At 49.0% G+C, this 19866-nt stretch overlaps 1 protein-coding gene across 1 annotated transcript in view; it reads right to left on the bottom strand.

Annotated features, from left to right (window-relative positions):
• The window catches only part of LOC137633719 (tRNA 2'-phosphotransferase 1-like), a 534213-nt gene that overhangs the window by 479214 nt on the left and 35133 nt on the right, over positions 1 to 19866 (bottom strand). The window contains exons 3-5 of the mRNA XM_068365965.1: positions 17909 to 18043; positions 2851 to 2964; positions 1708 to 1933 (exon numbers count right to left, since the gene is read on the bottom strand). Coding sequence (XP_068222066.1) covers positions 1708 to 1933; positions 2851 to 2964; positions 17909 to 18043 — 475 coding nt within the window. The remainder of the gene's footprint in view (positions 1 to 1707; positions 1934 to 2850; positions 2965 to 17908; positions 18044 to 19866) is intronic.

The raw sequence follows: 19866 nt of genomic DNA on the forward strand, positions 1-19866 counted from the left end.
TCGCCATTGGGGTTTTGAAAACCCTAGACAAGTAAAGGAGGGTTCTGGAGATTGAAGGTGGTTCGATCAGCCTCCTCTTCAGAAGCATCCCCAGAGACTGTCGTTACACCTCTGCAGAGCAGGAAAGTGATCCCTACATCGGGAGAACCTGCACTTGATGGCGAAGAGCCTCGCCAACAATTGTACAAGCGCAATGGGGAAGACTGCGTGCTCGAGAGCTTTGAGATCAGTCCTAGCCAATTACCTGTGGCCCTCAATGGCCGACCAAACATGTGGACTAGCCAAGCCGGGGATGGATGGGCGACAGCCAATTCTGCCTGACGTGGGAACGTGTGACAGTGTCGCTGGTGGCAAGAAGATCGCACAGAGGAGACCATGGATGGTAATCCCGATCCCTATCAAGTGAAGGAATGTCTCGTACCTCGTAAGAGCGAGGCGATCCACTACTGGTTAGTCCCACCAATCGACCCCCAACCCAAGTCTACAGTATTTCTCTCCTATTGGAATAAATGCCTCTTCAGTAAAAGAGACCAGTGTACCTTGATCGTCCACAGGAAGAAATGGGTGAAATGTAGTGGTGCCCTTCACTCCTGACAGACGGAGCACGCGCTGGGTTTGATATGAGGCTGAGCACCAATAGCGGAGGCGTAGGACTGTATTGTGTACCAAGCTGCAATCAGCCTGCGCTGGGTCTCGATACAATGCAGTCTCTATCAAGCGTAGTCCTACGTGACTCCTGTCAAACGATGTTTCTGGACTTCTTTGAGGAAAGAAAATATTAAAATAGGCCAAATTTGAGAGGCCGCAGGATTGTGTACAGCTTGCAGACAAAGTGTTTAATGTGCATGAACTTCAAATTCATATCATAATATTATTCGATAGTTGTAGTTACTCCTAAATTGACTTTCTCTCAAATGCAAATAACCCTTTCTACTATGCAAATATGTCTACATTAAAATCCTTATTATTATTAGCTAATCTACAACCCTAGTTGGAATAGCGAAGGCTTTAAGCTCTAGAAGAGCTCCAACAGGGAAAATAGCCCATTGAGGAAAGGAAATAAGGAAATTGATAGAATAGTGTGCATGAGTGTACAGTATCCTCAAGCAAGAGAACTCTGACCTAAAATAGTGGTAAGGAAGCTAGAGAACAATGGTTTGATTTTGGAGTGTCCTACTCCTAGAAGAGTCTCGTCTACACTTACCAAGTGAAAAGTAGCCACTGAACAATGACATCCTTGTAAATGATCTTGTGTTATGTAAATTGCTATTCTGAATTGAATTCTGTTATATGTATTTTTTTATATAGTATGTGCACTGTATTTTGAAAGATCATTTTCTTATTCAGGTCCATTTCTCATGTTTTTTTTTTATGTTTCCCGAGTTTACGTACTTCTTAAATCACTAGGGCATATTTCCCCTTTTTCCTAATACAAATGCCTTTGCCAATTTACCTCTCCTGTGTCAAAGAGCCTATTTCCCCTTTTTCCTAATACAAATGCCTTTGCCAATTGACCTCTCCTGTGTCAAAGAGCCTATTTCCCCTTTTTCCTAATACAAATGCCTTTTCCAATTGACCTCTCCTGTGTCAAAGAGCCTACAATATCTCAGTCATTTCATTACTTAACCTCGTCTACTTATATTACCATTAGAGAACAATAGTTGGCATTTCTGAAGGAACAATTCAGAGCCCAAGAAGTAAACAAACCCTGCAAAGCTTTGGCCAAGTCCACGTAGATGTAAATCTGGCAGGAGCTCCGGATTCCGCTGCCACCAGCGACCTCTTCTGGCCTCTTGGAGGTGAAGTGCACGTGGTTGCGGGTCATGCGACGGAGGCCTTCCTTTCGGATGCTCTCCCAGTACTTGCGGTACGTCCCGTGGATCACCGGCGTGCCGTCGTCTGACGTGATCTCCTCTAGCTCTAGGTCCTCAACCTGGAAAAAGATAATGAAGTTAAAATGTACTACTACTACTACAAAAAAAAAGAGAGAGAGAGAGAGAGAGAGAGAGAGAGAGAGAGAGAGAGAGAGAGAGAGAGAGAGAGAGAATACTCAGTACAGAACTAGGAATATAGCATCTTTACTTCCAACAAAAATCAAGGTCAAAAAAGAGATAGGAAACAGACAGAAGGTCAGATATGTGAAGTAAACTCTAGCGAGGAATCAGATACGTTCAACGCGCGTGTCAGATCACGTGTTTTAAACCTTACGCCAGTAGACGCCAACGCTACTGCAATCAGGAATGACGTTTAAGGCATACAATTCAGATAACAGTAATAGATTCTTAGTTCTCAAGTCTGACCCTCAACTAAATCAATAATGCTTTGGCCACATCACCAATTATCTATATCTATTTACTAAGGCACTTCCCCTAATTTTGGGATGTAGCCAGCATCAAACAAAGGAATAAAAGGGGACTTTCCTCGCTCCTCTCCTCCCAGCCTGATAAGGGATTCAGCCGAGTTTAGCTGGTACTGCTAGGGTGCCACAGCACACCCTCCCACGTTACCCACCACAGATAAAGTTTCATAATGCTGAATCCCCTACTGCTGCTACCTCCGCGGACACCAAGGCGACCGGAGGAAGCAGCAGGGCCTAACGGAACTGTGCCACAATAGCTCACCATTCATTCCTACTCCTACTACGCTCTCTTGCCTCTCTCACATCTATCCTCCTATCACCCAGAGCTTCCTTCACTCCATCCATCCACCCAAACCTTGGCCTTCCTCTTGTACTTCTCCCATCAACTCTTGCATTCATCATCACCTTCAGCAGACAGCCATTTTCCAGCATCAAGTTGCAATGTTTCCTTTTTCAATGTCTGCAATGATAATGATTCAAAACGTATATACCTGAAGGCTATGGCCCTGGTTAGCTCTGATGTATAGCTCAGCCTCACGCTCTTCTAGCTTGAACCGCAGTTTGGGGCAATTCGCCACTATCTCCTTCACCTTTTCTACTGTCACCTGAAAGTAAAATACGATTTAAGTAACGAGTTCGCCAAAATTACATCGACCAGTACTCTGATAATTAATCAGTAGAATTTCAAAAGTTCAAACTTGCAGCAAATGTTTTTATGTTGAACAAGATGACATAAGTCTTTTTATAGTCTATATGTTATTTATCTGTTTTAATGTTAATATATTAAAAATATTTTATTTCAATTTTTTATTACTTCTTGTATTGTTTATTTATTTCCTTTCCTCACTCGGCTATTTTTTCCTGTTGGAGCTCTTGGGCTTTTAGCATCTTGCTTTACCAACTAGGGTTGTAGCCTGGCTAGTAACAACAACAATAATAATAATAATAATAATAATAATAATAATAATAATAATAAAATATGCAAACAGTCTTGGATTATTCCAAGTTGCTGTAACCACATTTCTCTCATTTCAACTCAAGTGATTAATATCATCATCGTTAATGTATAATAATTGTTGGAAAAGCTGGATGCTATAAACCCAAGAGCTCCAACAGGGAAAATAGTCCTGCAGTGAGGAAAGGAAATAAGGAAACAGACAGAATCTTGTTCCCGAGTGTGCCCTCAAGCATGAGAACTCTAACCCAAGACAGTAGAAGACCATGGTACAGACTACTGTATTATTAGTTATTAGTATCATTGCTACTAGCCAAGCTACACGATGCACCAGGGAAAGAAGCCAAGAGAGGAAAGGAAATAGCAAATAAACTTTATACTTATACTATATGGATTCAGATATAAAGCCTAGATTATTTGAAGATCAGTAACACCGGTAAAATTACTGTGTTGTCAAAGGAGCTAAGCTCAATGGTACAGATATACAGTCAAGTAATGAATTAAACATCATTCTTTTTAAAGAAGGCCCTTTCGGTTAGGAAGTTAGCCATCAAAAAGGGTTGTTTACTTGACTTCAACGCTCATTCCGAAAATGCTGGGGGCGTTCAGATGGCTTCAACGGAACCAGAAACTGTCATCAATTCCTATCCTTGAGTGAGTGAGTGAGTGAGTGAGTGAGTGAGTGAGTGAGTGTTTATTCTCAAATTTCTGACCATCCTCTACATTCAGATCTTTCCGGCCTGTACCATCCTGTTTGTAATACTTGAAGCGTGAAGTAGATGATGAATGGAGAAGTATTGATTTAACCCTTTTACCCCCAAAGGACGTACTGGTACGTTTCATAAAAGCCATCCCTTTACCCCCATGGACGTACCGGTACGTCCTTGCAAAATAATGCTATAAATTTTTTTTTTTTCATATTTTTTGATAATTTTTGAGAAAATTCAGGCACTTTCCAAGAGAATGAGACCAACCTGACCTCTCTATGACAAAAATTAAGGCTGACGATCCGGAGAGAGCTGGCGAGCAGGAGAGCGCCTGTGCGCTAGCACTGCTCGTGGAAGGGAAGGATCCCTTAGCCCCGAAGGGACCGTTTCCCGTCGGGTGACGAGTTCTCCAGAAGGCGAAGATCTGGCAGGAGATGGTGAACGGTCTGCAGAGAGGTTCAAGGAAGACGGAGCTGTAGGTTGAGGCTGACGAGGAGAGTCCCCCTCGGAGGATGAAGACCCAAAAAGGCGCCTCTTAGCACCCCTGTAAGAGGAAGGGAGGCCCTTGCGGCGTAGCGGACGGTGAGCCTTACGGCGGAGGCGGCCTCGAGGGAGATCGTCCGGACCATCGGTCCTCCGAAGGGGAGTCTCCGTCAAAGCACTTCCCTCAGAAGGAAGCTGAGCAGAAGCAGAGACCGAAGGACTCACTTCCCCCTTCGAAGGATGTACGGAAGGGGGAGGAGAGCCTTTAGCACCATCATCCGCAACAGCACCTGCGGCGGATTTCCCAGCCATGTCGGAGGCCTCTGTCACCACGACGTCGACAATAGACAGAGGGTCTACATCTGCTACCGCCGGCGACTGCTTAACAGCGGCCCCCAACGAGACAACGTCAATAAAAGCGACCCTGGAAGGCAAGCCCTTAAGCCCCAGGGACGACCAAATCTGTAAAAGATCATCATTGGTTAAGGCATTATCAAAAACCTCCCCCGGAGGAGGAGGGGGAACCGCCTCGCTATGGGAGGCGACGCCCTCTCCCCCCACCCAAGGTCGGGAAACAGAACTAGGGCCTGCGCTCCCACTCGACCGACTCTCCTTAGGAGGCGGACGAGAGGGAGCTTCGGAGGAGGTTTGGGCGGCGGAAGAAGAGTCCCGAGAACCTTCCTCCTTCAAGGCTAACCACGAAGGAGAACGGTCTCTCTTGGACTTCTTCTTACGCCGACGGCCAAACCTCTCCCACTGGGAGGCAGACCACTCCCTGCACTCACGGCACATGTTCTCCTGGTCACACCGTCGGCCCCGACATTGAGGGCAAAGGGTGTGCGGATCCGTAGTTACGTCCGACATGAAAGTCCCACAAGGACGACCGGCAACTCCAGGGCATGTACGCATTGTAAAGAAATAATAATGAAGGTCAACTTCCAACCAACACACACGCTGAAAAGAAAAAGCAGAAAATTAAAGGCTGTCACGAGGACGATGAGCAGACACGTCTGATCACCGCTGAGCCAAAAGTGAAGTGAAGCAAGTCACCGGTGTGTGGAGGGGGGGAGGGGTAGCAAGCTACCCTCCCCCACCCCCCGCTAACTAGCGCGGGGGTAATTAAACCTCGTTAAAACTATTGGCTCGTCATTTCAGCTGCGCTAAAAGGTAAACCCTCTGTAAATAGTGTGGTTTGTATTTCGGTTACGGAACAAACAGAAATTCTTAGTCCAATAAAATGTAAAAAAATAAAATGACAAATTCAAAGATAATTTGTATTTTTCCTAACCATACAAACCTTAGCTATTTACATTGGGTTTACCTTTTAGCGCAGCTGAAATGACGAGCCAATAGTTTTAACGAGGGTTAATTACCCCCGCGCTAGTTAGCGGGGGGTAGGGGAAGGGTAGCTTGCTATCCCTCCCCCCCCCCACACACAGGTGACTTGCTTCACTTCACTAAGATGTAGGACTTGACTTGGGGGTCAGGGATGGCGGGCACATATGTGTAAATAGCTAAGGTTTGTATGGTTAGCAAAACGCACATATGTGTAAATAGCTAAGGTTTGTATGGTTAGGAAAAATACAAATTATCTTCAAATTTGTCATTTGTTCCGTAACCAAAATACAAACCATGCTATTTACATTGGGTGATTTACCCCTTAGGAAGGGTGGAAAGTCCCCAGCCTTACTGACTTCGGCTTGCCCGGGGGCTCAATCCCTCAGTGAGCAGCACTAGAGAAAAGGAGCCCCTGTACCTCACAAGTTCCTAGCATCGCTAGGAACGAGTGGCCTACATGAGCAGTGTGTGGAGGAGAGTGTGACTCGTCCTATGAAGTTGACCTTGAGACCTTTAGATAGGAATCTAGGATAGGACGTTCCCAATACCACCTCGTCAGGGTATGGGGGACGCAACAGTATTGAGCTTAATACTAGGAGCACAAAGAAGCATGGGTTACCTGCAGAGGTCGAGGTCAGCTATGCGAGGACCAGGATGCTGCTTCCCCAAGATAGGGGAGAATGAAGAAAGAAGTAAGGGTCAGACATACTCTTTCATTCACGCAGACTAAGACCGGGTAACAACGCCCTCAACCTACTGCTACTTGTCCAAAAAGGAGCCTGAGGTTAGACCAGCTGTTGTGCAGCCACCACAGGGCCGATAGAAAACGTATCGAGGCTCCTGTGGGTCACGTCTTGCAGGTAGTGGGCTGTGGAGGTCGTCTGACGGTTCCAGACCCCAGCTTGAAGTACCTGCGTCACAGATTAGTTTCTCTTGAAGGCCAGGGATGTAGCAACACCCCTGACATCGTGTGCCCGAGGGCGACGTGACGGAGGAGGGTCTGGATTCAAGGCATGGTGGATAACCCTTCGAATCCAAGCTGAAATGGTGTTCCTGGTGACCCTCCTCTTAGTCCTGCCTGTGCTCACAAACAAAGCTCGCACTTGAGGACGGACTGCAGCCGTTCTCTTCAAGTAGTGCCTCAGACCCCTCACAGGACATAGTAGTAGCTGGTCTGGGTCGCTTGTTACAGAACTGAGACATGCGATCCTGAAAGAGTCGAAGCGAGGATCCGGCACTCCAGGATTCTGAGTCTTGGCAACAAACTCAGGGATGAACCTGAACGTTACCTCCCCCCATCCCCTTGAATGGGCGATGTTGTACGAGAGACCATGAAGTTCACTAACCCGCATGGCCGAAGCCAAAGCGAGTAGGAAAGCCGTCTTCCAAGACAAGTGGCGATCGGAGGCCTGGCGTAATGGTTCGAAGGGAGGTCTCTTAAGAGACTCGAACCACATTCCAAGGAGGAGGTCTCACTTCCGACTGGGGGCAGGTAAGCTCATAGCTACGTATGAGTAAAGAGAGTTCTAGCGATGAAGAAATATCCACGCCCTTCAGCCTAAAGGCCAAACTTAAGCCTGAGCGATAGCCTTTCACTGCCGAGACCGAAAGGCGCATTTCTTCCCGCAGATAAACGAAGAAGTCTGCTATTGCTGGAATAGTGGCATCGAGTGGAGAGATACCCCTCCCACGACACCAACCACAAAAGACTCTCCACTTTGCTTGGTAGACTCCCTCAGAGGACCTTCGCAGGTGCCGAGACATTCTCTCTGCAACCTGTTGCGAAAAGCCTCTCTCCGCGAGGAGACGCTGGATAGTCTCCAGGCGTGAAGCCAAAGCGAGGCTACGGCCTTGTGAGGGACGCCGGAGTGGGGTTGTCTGAGAAGCTCGTGTCGTGAAGGAAGTTCCCTCGGGAGCTCCGTCAGGAGCTGCAAAAGGTTCGGGAACCATTCCGCGTGATGCCATAGCGGAGCTACCAGAGTCATCGAACAGTTGACTGATAGTCTGGTCCTGTGACCACCCTTCTCATCAGACAGAACAGTGGGAAGGCGTACACGTCGATGTTGTCCCACCATTGCTGGAAAGCATCTTGCTAGAGTGCCTTGGGGTCCGGGACTGGGGAGCAGTACAGGGGCAGCTTGAAGTTCAACGCTGTCGCGAACAAGTCCACAGTCGGGGAACCCCACAAAGTCAGAACTTTGTTGGCTATCTGAGGATCCAAAGACCACTCGGTACTCACTATCTGCGAGGCCCTGCTCAGACTGTCGGCGAGCACATTCCTCTTGCCCGGAATGAAGCGAGCTGATAGTGTTATCGAGTGGATTTCGGTCCACCTCAGAATCTCTACTGCAAGATGGGATAGCTGCTGAGAAAAAGTGCCTCCCTGCTTGTTGATATAAGCCACTACCGTGGTGTTGTCACTCATCACCACCACGGAATGACCCGCCAGGGACCGTTGGAACTGCTGAAGAACCAGAAAGACGGCCTTTAATTCTAGCAGGTTGATGTGTAGGAACTTTTCTGATTCTGACCAAAGGCCTGAGGCCCTCTGGTTCAGAACGTGCGCCCCCCACCCTTCTTTTGACGCGTCCGAAAACAGAGTCAATTCCGGGGGGAGGACAAGAAGACTCGCTCCCTTCCGCAGGTTCTCGTCGACCAGCCACCACCGCAAGTCCGTCTGTTCCAAAGACCCCATTGGGATCAGAATGTCCGGGGAATCGGATCCTTGATTCCACCGGGACTTGAGCCGCCACTGTAGGGATCTCATCCTGAGGCGGCTGTTTGGAACCAGACGAGCCAGGGAGGATAGGTGACCTAAGAGACGCAACCACGACTGGGCGGGGAGCTCTTCTCGCCTGAGGAAGGGTTCCGCCACCCTCCTCAGCCTTGCTATCCGGTCATCTGATGGAAAGGCTTTGTGGAGATTGGTGTCTATTAGCATGCCTAGATGAACCAGTCGTTGGGACGGCTGCAGAGAGGACTTCTTGAGGTTTACCACGATCTCCAGATCCTGGCAAAGATCCAGAAGCCTGTCTCGGTGCCAAAGAAGGGTCGACTCCGAGTCTGCTAGGATCAGCCAGTCGTCCAGATAACGAAGGAGACGAATGCCTTTCCTGTGCGCCCAAGATGAAATCAGGGTGAACACTCTGGTGAATGTCTGAGGAGCTGTGGAGAGACCGAAACACAGCACCTTCAACTGGTAGATCTTGTCGTCTAGGCAGAATCTCAGGTACTTCCTGGAAGACAGATGGATTGGGATCTGGAAGTACGCGTCCTTTAGATCCAGTGTGCACATGAAGTCTTGTGGTCTCACCGCAAGTCTGACCCTGTCTGCTGTCTCCATGCTGAACCAGGTTTGCTTGACAAATCCATTCAGACCTGAGACGTCGATGACGGGTCTCCAGCCTCCAGACGCCTTCTTTACAAGAAAGAGTCGACTGAAGAAGCCTGGGGAGCCGTCGACGACCTCCTGGAGGCCACCCTTCTCGAGCATGGTCTCGACTTCGGCCCGAAGGGCCCGCCCCTTTGCCGACCCCGTGGCATAGGAGCTCAATGACACTGGATTCGCTGTCAGGGGAGGTTGAGATGTTGTGAACGGGACGTGATAGCCTTGGCCGATCACTGAGACCGTCCAAGCATCGGCCCCGTGTTGCTGCCACCTGCGGACACAACGCTGAAGGCATCCCCCCACAGGTGGACACACAGGGGGACTGCCACCCCTAGGGCTTGCGGCCGCGGCTGCCACCCTTAGGAGTCTCTCCTCCCCTGGAGGACTTACCACCCCTCTTGACCTTGGCTGGAAAGGGCTGGGGCTTAGACACCACCTTCTTAACTGCCGGTGTTGCTGTTGAGGCGGAGCTGGAGGCTTATAGGGCCGAGCTGTAAGGGCCCTATGGAGGAGGGAGTCCGTGCTGGATTTCCTCCACCTCTCAGCCGTTCGCTCCATGTCCTGAGGCTCAAGCAGGTTCTCCCCCAGAAGGGAAGCATGTCTGAGCCTACACACATCCACAGCAGGGACCTTCGGATGGAATCTCTCGGCCACAGCATCGCGCCGCTTCAACACCGAGTTGGCCCACAGGGTGGTAACCCGGTGCGCCAAAAACTCGATGGAGCAGGTGCCCGAGAGTAAGAAGGTCTCCAGGGCCTTCCTATTGGTCTCCTTGGACAAGTCCTCCGAGCGCAATAGGATGCCCAGAGTTCCTAGCCAAAAGTCCAGCCACGAAGTGGCCTGCATGGCACACTTAGCGACCTTTTCATGGCTAAGGATCTCTGCCACCGAGAACGACACCTGCCGGGCAGAGAGCTTCTCAAGGGGAACTCCCTTCGCCAACTCCTCCACGGAGTGATGGAGGGGAAGAGCGAGGCTGGACTCACCCAAGGTCTCAAAATACCTCCTCTGCTGGAGACGAGGAGGAGGGATGAGCTTGTTCCCGGCAGAGGAACGACTGGAGGAGACAAGAATTGCGAGCTGGGCGTTGGCCCTGGCTCTGGCACTCTTCAGACCCTGAGACCAGGGCAGAGCCGCACTGGACTTAGGGGCCTTCCGAACGTCAAACACTTCATCTAAGATAGTGTCCTTGCCTTCACGGGGGGCGATGACTGGATCCATAAGCCCGTTAAGTTGCCTTATCAGGCTCAGGACCTGCGAGAAGGCGTGTTCGGATTCCTGCTGATCTCCTCCTTGCGGTCTGGCAGCTAAGTCTCCTGTCCCCGGAATCTCTTCCTGGGGTGAAGCGTGGACGTTCCTCCGGGGAGCAGCGGGTTCCTGGCGAATCCTCGAAGATGATTTGGGGACGGTCTTGGAGTCCTTGGATTCCCTCCTGGGAGGGATACAGGATCCCAACAAAGAGGTTCGAGGAGCCCCTTCCTCACGAGACGACTCTCCTCCATGAAGCGAAGTCTCCCCCCTTGGTGCCAAGGAGAAGACTACCGCCCTCACTGGACTCACCCGAGGACGGAAATGCTTCGTCCACGGGAGGAGGAGAAAGCACTCGAGCAGGAGAAGGGGGCTTCGCGACAGACCTCTTGGGAACCAACTTCGTCCTGGGGGAAGTCACCACAAAGTCCACTCCTCTCTTTCTCTTCAGCGTAGGAGAGGCAGCCGTTGGTTTGTTGCCCTGATCGGCGAGTGCTGGTTTCATCACCCTCACTAACGCCCGCATCAGAGGACCAAACCAAGTCTGTTGCTCCAAGGACACAGAGTCCGAAATCTTTGCTGGAGGGAAAGGGATCAGGCGATCCTATGGAGTGGACACCACAGAAGGGGGGGAAGAATGATGCACTAACCTCTCCGCAGTGTCTTCCTTGTCCTGCACTACAGTCCTGCGTTTGGATGGAGGCGATCCCGAGCGCTGTCTAGGAACACGCGTTCCTGCTGCTCCCACTGGCTGCGAAATTCGCCACGAACGATGGTAGCGCGGGCGCGCAGGCGAGCAATCGCGCGGGCGCACGGGCACGCAGGTGAGTGGGCGCGAGGGTCTACAGGTGAACGAGGGCGTGGCCGAGTCGGCGAACGAATGCGTTGGCGCGATGGCGAGGGAACGCGTTGCCGCGTGGGGGAGGAAGGTCGCTAGCGGCGTAGATCCGCAGGCGATCGGTGGTGAGCTGGCAAACGCTGACGCGCAGGTGAGCGATGGCGAGTTGTCGCATGGTGACGCGCTGGCGAGCGATAGCGCGCAGGACGCGCAGGCGAATGATCGCGCGATGGCGAGCTAGTAGATGGCGAACCATGTCCTTCCCGAACCTCCGGTCGACGACGCGTAGGAGAACGCGTGCGCGCAGGTTGTAAATCACGCGGGCGGTCCGGAGATCGCCGATAAACATGTGATCGTTGACGCGTAGGAGAACGCTGACGAACAGGCGATACTAGGATCGTCTGTGAACGCTGGCGAGCAGGTGATCGCTGGCGAGCAAGGGGGCTACGCGTGAGATCCTGTGAAGGAACAGGTGGCGCGGCGCGTTCACGAACAGGAACAGGAAGATCGTAGGCTTTGTGAACATGTGCTTTTGAAACACGCGCTGGAGAACGCGGACGATGTTGTGTAGACACAGGATGAGGATTGCGAGAGAGCTCAGAAGACTGATGGCGCGCAGGGTGTCCAACAGGGACTGCAGGATGATCAGAGACCACAGGGGAGCGCTGGCAAGCAGGCGGGCTATGATCCTCAAAAGAGCGCTGACGAACGGGAGAGCGCTGACGAGCAGGGGAGCGCCTGTGCGCTAAAACTGCAGAAGGGCGAGCAGGAGAATGCTGGCGCGCTAAGCGCTCTTCAGGAACCACAGGATGTAGGATGTCCTCAGGAGAGCGCTGACGAGGAGGGCGAACATCAGGAGAGCGCTGACGAGCAGGAGAGCATTGACGAGCAGGAGAGCGCTGACGAGCAGGAGAGCGCTGACGAGCAGGAGAGCGCTGACGAGCAGGAGAGCGCCTGTGCGCTAACACTGCACGTGAAAGGGAAGAATCCCTTTGCCCCGAAGGGACCGTTGCCCGTCGGATGACGAGTTCCCCAGAAGGTGAAGTTCTAGCAGAAGTAGGAGATCAGTCTGCAGAGAGGTCCAAAGGAGCAGGAGCTGTAGGCTGAGTACGACGAGGAGAGTCCCCTTCGGAGGAAGAGGATCCAAAAAGGCGCCTCTTAACCCCTTTATAAGGGGAAGGGAGGCCCTTGCGACGTAGCGGACGGTGAGCCTTACGGCGAAGGCGGCCACGGGGAAGATCATCAGGACCATCAGTCCTCCGAAGGGGAGTCTCAGTCAAAGCACTTCCCTTAGAGGGAAGCTGAACAGCAGAAGAGCCCGTAGGACTCACTTCCCCCTTCGAAGGATGTACGGAAGGGGGAGGAGAGCCGTCAGCACCATCATCCTCAACTGCACCTGCAGAGGATTGCCCTGCCACGTCGGAGGCCTCTGCCACCACGACATTGACGATAGACAGAGGGTCTACCTCTGCTACCACCGGCCCCCAACGAGACAAGGTCAATAAAAGCGACCCTGGAGGGCAAGCCCTTAAACCCCAGGGAAGCCCAAATCTGTAAGAGATCATCATTAGACAATGAATTATCAACAACCTCCCCCGGAGGAGGAGGGGGAACCGCCTCGCTATGGGAGGCGACGCCCTCTCCCCCCACCCAAGGTCGGGAAACAGAACTAGGGCCTGCGCTACCACTCGGCCAACTCTCCTTAGGAGGCGGACGAGGGGGAGCTTCGGAGGAGGTTTGGGCAGCGAAAGAAGAGTCCCGAGAACCTTCCTCCTTCAAGGCAACCCCCGAAGGAGAACGGTCTCTCTTGGACTTCTTCTTACGCCGGCGAACAAACCTCTCCCACTGGGAGGCAGACCACTCCCTACACACGTTTTCCTGGTCACACCGTCGGCCCCGACACTGAGGGCAAAGGGTGTGAGGATCCGTATCAAAGGCCGACATAAAGGTCCCACAAGGGCGGCCGGCAACACCAGGCCACGTACGCATAGCAAAGATAATATAAGGCAGTCAACTTCAAACACACACACAAGCTGTAGTAAAGAAAAAGCAGAGAAAAAATATTAAAGGCTGTCAACGAGGACGATGGGCAGACACGTCTGTTCATCGCCGAGCCAAAAGTGAAGAGAAGCAAGTCACCGGTGTGTGGGGGAGGGGGGGAGGGGTAGCAAGCTACCCTTCCCCTACCCCCCGCTAACTAGCGCGGGGGTAATTAACCCTCGTTAAAACTATTGGCTCGTCATTTCAGCTGCGCTAAAAGGTAAACACAATGTAAATAGCGTGGTTTGTATTTCAGTTACGGAACAAGTCTCTTTTAAAAACCTTAAAATCAATATAAATATATCGTATGGTTAAAAACCTCATATACTCATTGCTTAGTACCAATTCCTTTCTCTCTCAAGTTAGTGAAAGGACATTCCGAAACAAGTGGCTTAATTAAAACCGGAAAAGTTTAGTGGGATCGATTAATATCTGTCTGTCTGTCTCAAATGGGCAAAAAGGATTTGACATTAACAACTGACTCAGCATTACTATGGAATTAAATCTTAACCGATGCACAGTCAAGGGTACAGGTGTGTCCGCTGGAGACAACCAAAGAATCGAGAGCCATCGGAAAAAAGGTCAGAGCTCTTCAGTATGATGTCTAGCTGAAGGTCGAGTGATAGCCTTTTACTGCAGAGATTGAGCGGGGCTTTGTTGGCGTAGGAAGGCGAGGAGAACGGCAATTGATTTTAACGCGACTCCGCCAGGTAAAGTATCCATATTTTGATAGATTGATTGATAATGAGTTCTGACATCCTCACACATAAGGTCATTGATTTTATTATTAATTGGTATAAAAAATGGTAATTCAGTTTAAAATAAAATAAAAAACATATTTATGACAGTTAGATAACTTTCAGAGAACCTGCTTCTGAAATAAATCTTAAAATACCACTAGTATGGTATGACACATCTTGTCCGAGAATCTAGGCAAGGATGAACCTGCCATCCTCACCTCGAGCCTCAAACAGGTGTCTATCTCTTTCAGTACTATAAGTGGGGCATTCGATCGACACATGCCTCACCGTCAAGGGTGCCAAACAATCATGGCAATATGGTTGGTGTTGGCCATTTAGCAAAATCTCACCCTTAGCATAAGAGGGGTAGTTTAACTGGTACTTGAAGGATGAGCAGAAGCAAATAGAGAGGTTACTGGTGTGTTAGAGGATGACCCAAATGATGGTGACTTCCTTAGAATGGGATTGCAGCTTACTGGAATTTTGAATCAATGGGGAAGTGATAACCCAAATTTTTAAAATAATTTTAATTTTTCCTCAGTATAAAATGGGTAGGTTTACGCTTCCAAAAGGCTAAAATCACTCTCAGATCTTTGTTCATGGAAATGTGCAAAGAATTCTGCACCGAATATTGGTAATGTAACGTCAGCAACAAGGATCTTGCAATGGAGTTTGGCGCTCACAAATGGTGGTGTGAGTGTCTTGTACCCCTGGGTGAGGATCTTAGATCTGTTGGCAGCTACAAGGGGGACGTCAGCAGGCTTAGACTCTAGCACACAAGCTGCTACAGACGATGAAGAATAATCGAGGATCTAGCAACCAATATGGCAGGCCCTACTTGCCCGTGTGCCAGGTCAACAAGCTTGAAGAGAGGAACTCGCAATATCTCCAGCCGTGTTCACGTACAGACGTCTGTTAATGGTCTTTGAAGTTTTTATTGTTTTCTCTCTTCTTTTAGACTGAGTGTGAAGCAAGTGTGTATTAGGAAGACTTGTCTTGGTGTTGAACAATGTATGTGTGGGGCTCTCACGAGTCGTGTGGAAGTTTATCCTCATTCTTTGTGTCCAACGTGAAGAGGAGTTCGATGCTCCTCGTGCTGTTTGCGGGGAGAAATTTCACGGAAGGAAGAAGAGAAAATCTAAATGAGACCGGTCTCCTTCGACTGCTTCATTGTTGAAGAGGTGTAAGAAGCCTTTCTGCCACGAAAGAAAGTGAGGAGTCTCTGAACTTAGTCGGTAACTGAGCATGTCTCCCAGAACATTCCTAACTGTTTGCCCAATAGCAAAGGGTCTCAATTGAGAATTAACCCCTCGGGTTTTCTTGCCAATCAACTCGTCTCGTCTCTTTTTACAATGCAGTGCTCCAAGACTGAGAAGGTTGACCTTCTTTTGCCTCATTTGAGAATCGTCTACTTTCGGTAACCCAGCGGCACAGACAGGCACCGATAAATGATTGGATGATACTGATAACACTCTGAACATTCATTTCAGCAAAAGGATGCCAACAATTACCATCTTCTGCACTCGAGGGGTTAACTAATGCACTGTAATTGTTTAGCGGCCACATTCCTCTTGGTAAGTGGTAGAAGCGACTCTAGCTATGGTAAGCAGCTCTTCTACGAGAAGGACACTCCAAAATCAAACCATTGTTCTCTAGGTTTGGGTAGTGCCATAGCCTCTGTACCATGGTCTTCCACTGTCTTAGGCTAAAGTTCTCTTACTTGAGGGTACACTCGGACACACTATGCTATCTCATTTCTCTTCTTCTTTTGTTAAAGTTTTTAAAGTTTATATAGGAAATATTTACCTCTTAGTTATAGTTCTTAAAATATTTTATTTCTCCTTGTTTCCTTTCCTCACTGGGCTATTTTCCCTGTTGGGGTCCCTGCGCTTATAGCATCCTGCTTTTCCCACTAGGGTAGTAGCTTAGCAGGTAATAATAATAATACTGCCGTTTGTTTCATATGACCAAGAGGGTAGAATCATCTTCTGAAACTTCCCTCTTCGCTGGGTACTCGTTCTGCGTGGGCTCCCACAACAGCAATCATTGCCAGTGGCTTCCATTCCTTCAGAATCCTGTCAAATAGGAGACCTAGGAAGATCAGGACTGAAGATTTCCTCTTTGGGGGAATTCCACTCGAAACCCATCTCAGACGAATCTAAGGAGTGTGAGGGCGAGACACCAGGGAAGCCAAACACCTCCCTCTCATCCACTTACTACAAGTCCAAGTAATGCCTCTGCTCTCTTCCCAACAGGTTTTCATAAATCCCCGGTTGTGTAAAACAACTACAACTTTGGGACTAAAGTCTACAAGCAATGGGGTGCTCGAAATAAAATCTAAAGCCTAGACGACAAGATCATTCCAAAGTAAGCAGAAGGACGGGAAATCACTTACCAGTGACACTTCCAGCAATCCTGGAGTAATTGCGGGGGGGGGGGGGCATGCAGAACGTGGTTCCAATGAAGAGTGAAGTGTCAGGGGACATTTATTACTGTTTGTTAATTTTTTTTTACTTTTATCTTATTGTGGTCAGAATCACTTTCATCCCATCTTTTAATTGTCTCATATATACCTTTGTCCAGTTTCAGGGTAGGTGAAAAGAGCTAGGGCTTAAATCCACAATATGAAGGAGTATTCCTTGTTTGTCTGATTCTTGTAGAGTACTGGGCGACAGTTCTCGACTGGCACTTCAGTGAGGTGCACACTGCTGCTGTTGGAGATAAAAGTGATGTACGGTCTAGGTGTGAATACCAAAACACTCTGGTATAAAGAATTGGGACTCGCAAGTAGTTCCGCTCAGGCCTTGAAAACAGAGCCTTCTCCATCCAATTTGGCACAAACCCTATCTGTAGGTGATACCTGAAAAGTTTGGTCTCATTGCCTAGATGTTTTCTACTCTTTCTTCCTCTGAAGTTACTTTAAAGAGTTGGGATAGATAAGGCGGGGAAAAAAACAGAACCGGAAGTTCGCCTTCTCCGGAGTCAAGCTGGCCGATGACGACGCTCTCACAAAGAAAGCGACCACAACAGCATACGAACTCTTCAAACGATGGATCACCAATGTCCTTAAGTTCACGCCGTCGTCATCGTCATATAGCCATGCACACGAGGTATTGAACAGAAACAGACATGCCACCCAATTGGATCAAGTGTCCTAAATCATTGGTTTCTGAAGTGGGCCGAATCTGGTATGGAAAAAGCTGCCATTGGGGGCGACAGGTTGGCATTTAAGTAATAAATAGCAGACTTCTTTTTCACAAAATCTTCGTGACAAAGCATGATATAAACACTATGACAAAGAAAATAGTATGACATCTATAATGCAATTAAAGAGTATCAAAGGTGTGTGGTTGTATGAACTACATCAGGCTGAAAAGGTTAGGAACCATCATGCTAAATAATGGGAGGGATCAGAGAGAACAGTCAGACATCTTTCAGAAAAATGGCAAATTTCTGGCTTCATTGAAACTCCTCTGACACAAGACTCTCCGCTAAACCATTAATTCAATCAGGATAAAAGCAAATTGATTAAGGCAACCAGACGAGGATGCCGGGAAATATTCCTGAGCTCTCCTCCGGCAGTAGAAATCATAGTGAAGGTTACGCTGGCTGGTACTGGAAGCCCCATACCACTACTACTACTGTACCTCGTTGATTGCTCAACAGCCATTCTAGCTTTGTTTAGGACATATTGCTACCAATGGCCAAGGTTTGTATTTCTGTATGTGCTGGAAACATTTAATTATTCTGAAACGAAAAGGAAAAAGGGTAAGAGAGAATAAGCCACGCAAAGTAGCTCCCTTCCCGTTTACCTTCTTGAACTGCGGCCTCCTCAGGACGTCGCTCAGCTTGGCCCACCCGCCGGAATCGAGGGCTAGGCCTTCCCTGTCGGCGCCATGTCGCAGGAGCCACGATAATGCCTTGCTAATTTTGGTGGCTGACTGGGTCTGCGAAAAGTTGCAGGAAAAATTAAAAATAATCTAATTCATTTGTCTTTCTTTTTCTTATTCCTATGTCTAAATCTATTAGATTATTTGGGAGATAAAATTACATATCTTAATACTTGTACTTTTTCTAACTATATAAACCCGAGTCTTTTAATAGAGATGCTCCAACAGCTGTTTCACTCTAACGAGGCACAGCGCTGCAGTTGTAAATATTGCCCGAGTGCCCACGTCAGAATGCACTAGCAGTTTTCATCTTTAAAGGTTTAAAGGTCACTCATCAAGGGCAGAGGCAAGAGACAGAGACAATGCCCTAGAGACCGACCACATAGACATGCGCTGAGCAACCAAGTCCCTTCTCCATCCAAGTTAGGACCACACAGGGCTGGGTCATGGCTGCTGATGACTCAAGTTGCAGGTTAAATAGTGCTGAAGAGGAAAAGATAGAATAGGAAGAGGGCTATTTGATGCCAGTCTAAGAAACCTGTCGCTGTTTGCTGGATAACCTGGGACATTAGGGACACTATTCTGCCATGTCGTGTTGCGGAATGTGAAACCGACATGTAATCCTGGATTGGCGACACCCAAGAAGGATGACCCATTACAACAGAGACAAATCATCACTGTTTTTATTCTTTGGAAAATCTAGAGGGAACTGAACTTAAAGAACTCAGGTTTATACACTACGGAACAAATGACAAATTTGGAAGTAAAATGACAAATTCGAAGATAATTTGTATTTTTCCTAACCATACAAACCTTAGCTATTTACATTGGGTTTACCTTTTAGCGTAGCTGAAATGGCGAGCCATTAGAATTTAACGAGGGTGTATTACCCCCCGCGCTAGTTAGCAGGGGGGTAGGGGAGTGGTAGCTAGCTACCCCTCCCCCCCCTCACACACCGGTGAATGCTTCACTTTCACTTAGAGGTAGGACTTGTCTTGGGGGACAGGGTTGGCGGGCAAATATATGTAAATAGCTAAGGTTTGTATGGTTAGGAAAAATACAAATTATCTTCGAATTTGTCATTTGTTCCGTAACCGAAATACAAACCACGCTATTTACATTGGGTGACTTACCCCTTAGGAAGGGTGGAAAGTCCCCAGCCATACTGGCTTTGGCTTTACCCGGGGACTCAGAATCCGAGTGAGTCGCACTCGAGAAAAGGAGTCCCTGCACCTCACAAGTTCCTTGCTCCGCAAGGAACCATGTGGCCTACATAAGCTTGTGTGTGAAGGAAGAAGTGTGACCCGTCCTAGGCAGTTGACCTGGAGTTCCAGAAGGAACTCTGGGTTAGGACGTTCCCAATACCACCTCGTCAGGGTATGGGGGACGCGACAGTACTGACTCAATACTCGGAACACAAGGAAGCATGGTTTACCTGCAAAGGTTTGAGGTCAGCTATGCAGAGACCAGGATGCTGCTTCCCCAGTAGAGGGGATGATGAAGAAAGAAGTAAGGGCCAGACATACTTCTTTCGTTCATGCAGACTAAAACCTGATAACAATGCCCTCAACCTTCTGCTACCTGTCCAAAAAGGAGCCTGAGGTTAGACCAGCTGTTGTGTAGCCACCACAGAGCGATAGAAACGTATCGATACTCCTGTGGGTCACGCCCTGCAGGAAGCAGGCTGCGAAGGTCATTAGACGCTTCCAGACTCCAGCTTGTAGCACCTGCGTCACAGAGTAGTATTACTCGAAGGCGAGGGACGTTGCGATGTATCCGACATCGTGCTGTAGGGCGATGTGACGGGGGAGGGTCTGGATTCAGGTCGAGATGAATGTCTTTGAGTCCGAGCTGAAGAGGTATACTGGTGACTCTCCCCC

This window comes from Palaemon carinicauda, chromosome 43 (genome assembly GCF_036898095.1).
Source record: "Palaemon carinicauda isolate YSFRI2023 chromosome 43, ASM3689809v2, whole genome shotgun sequence".
NCBI lineage: Eukaryota > Metazoa > Arthropoda > Malacostraca > Decapoda > Palaemonidae > Palaemon > Palaemon carinicauda.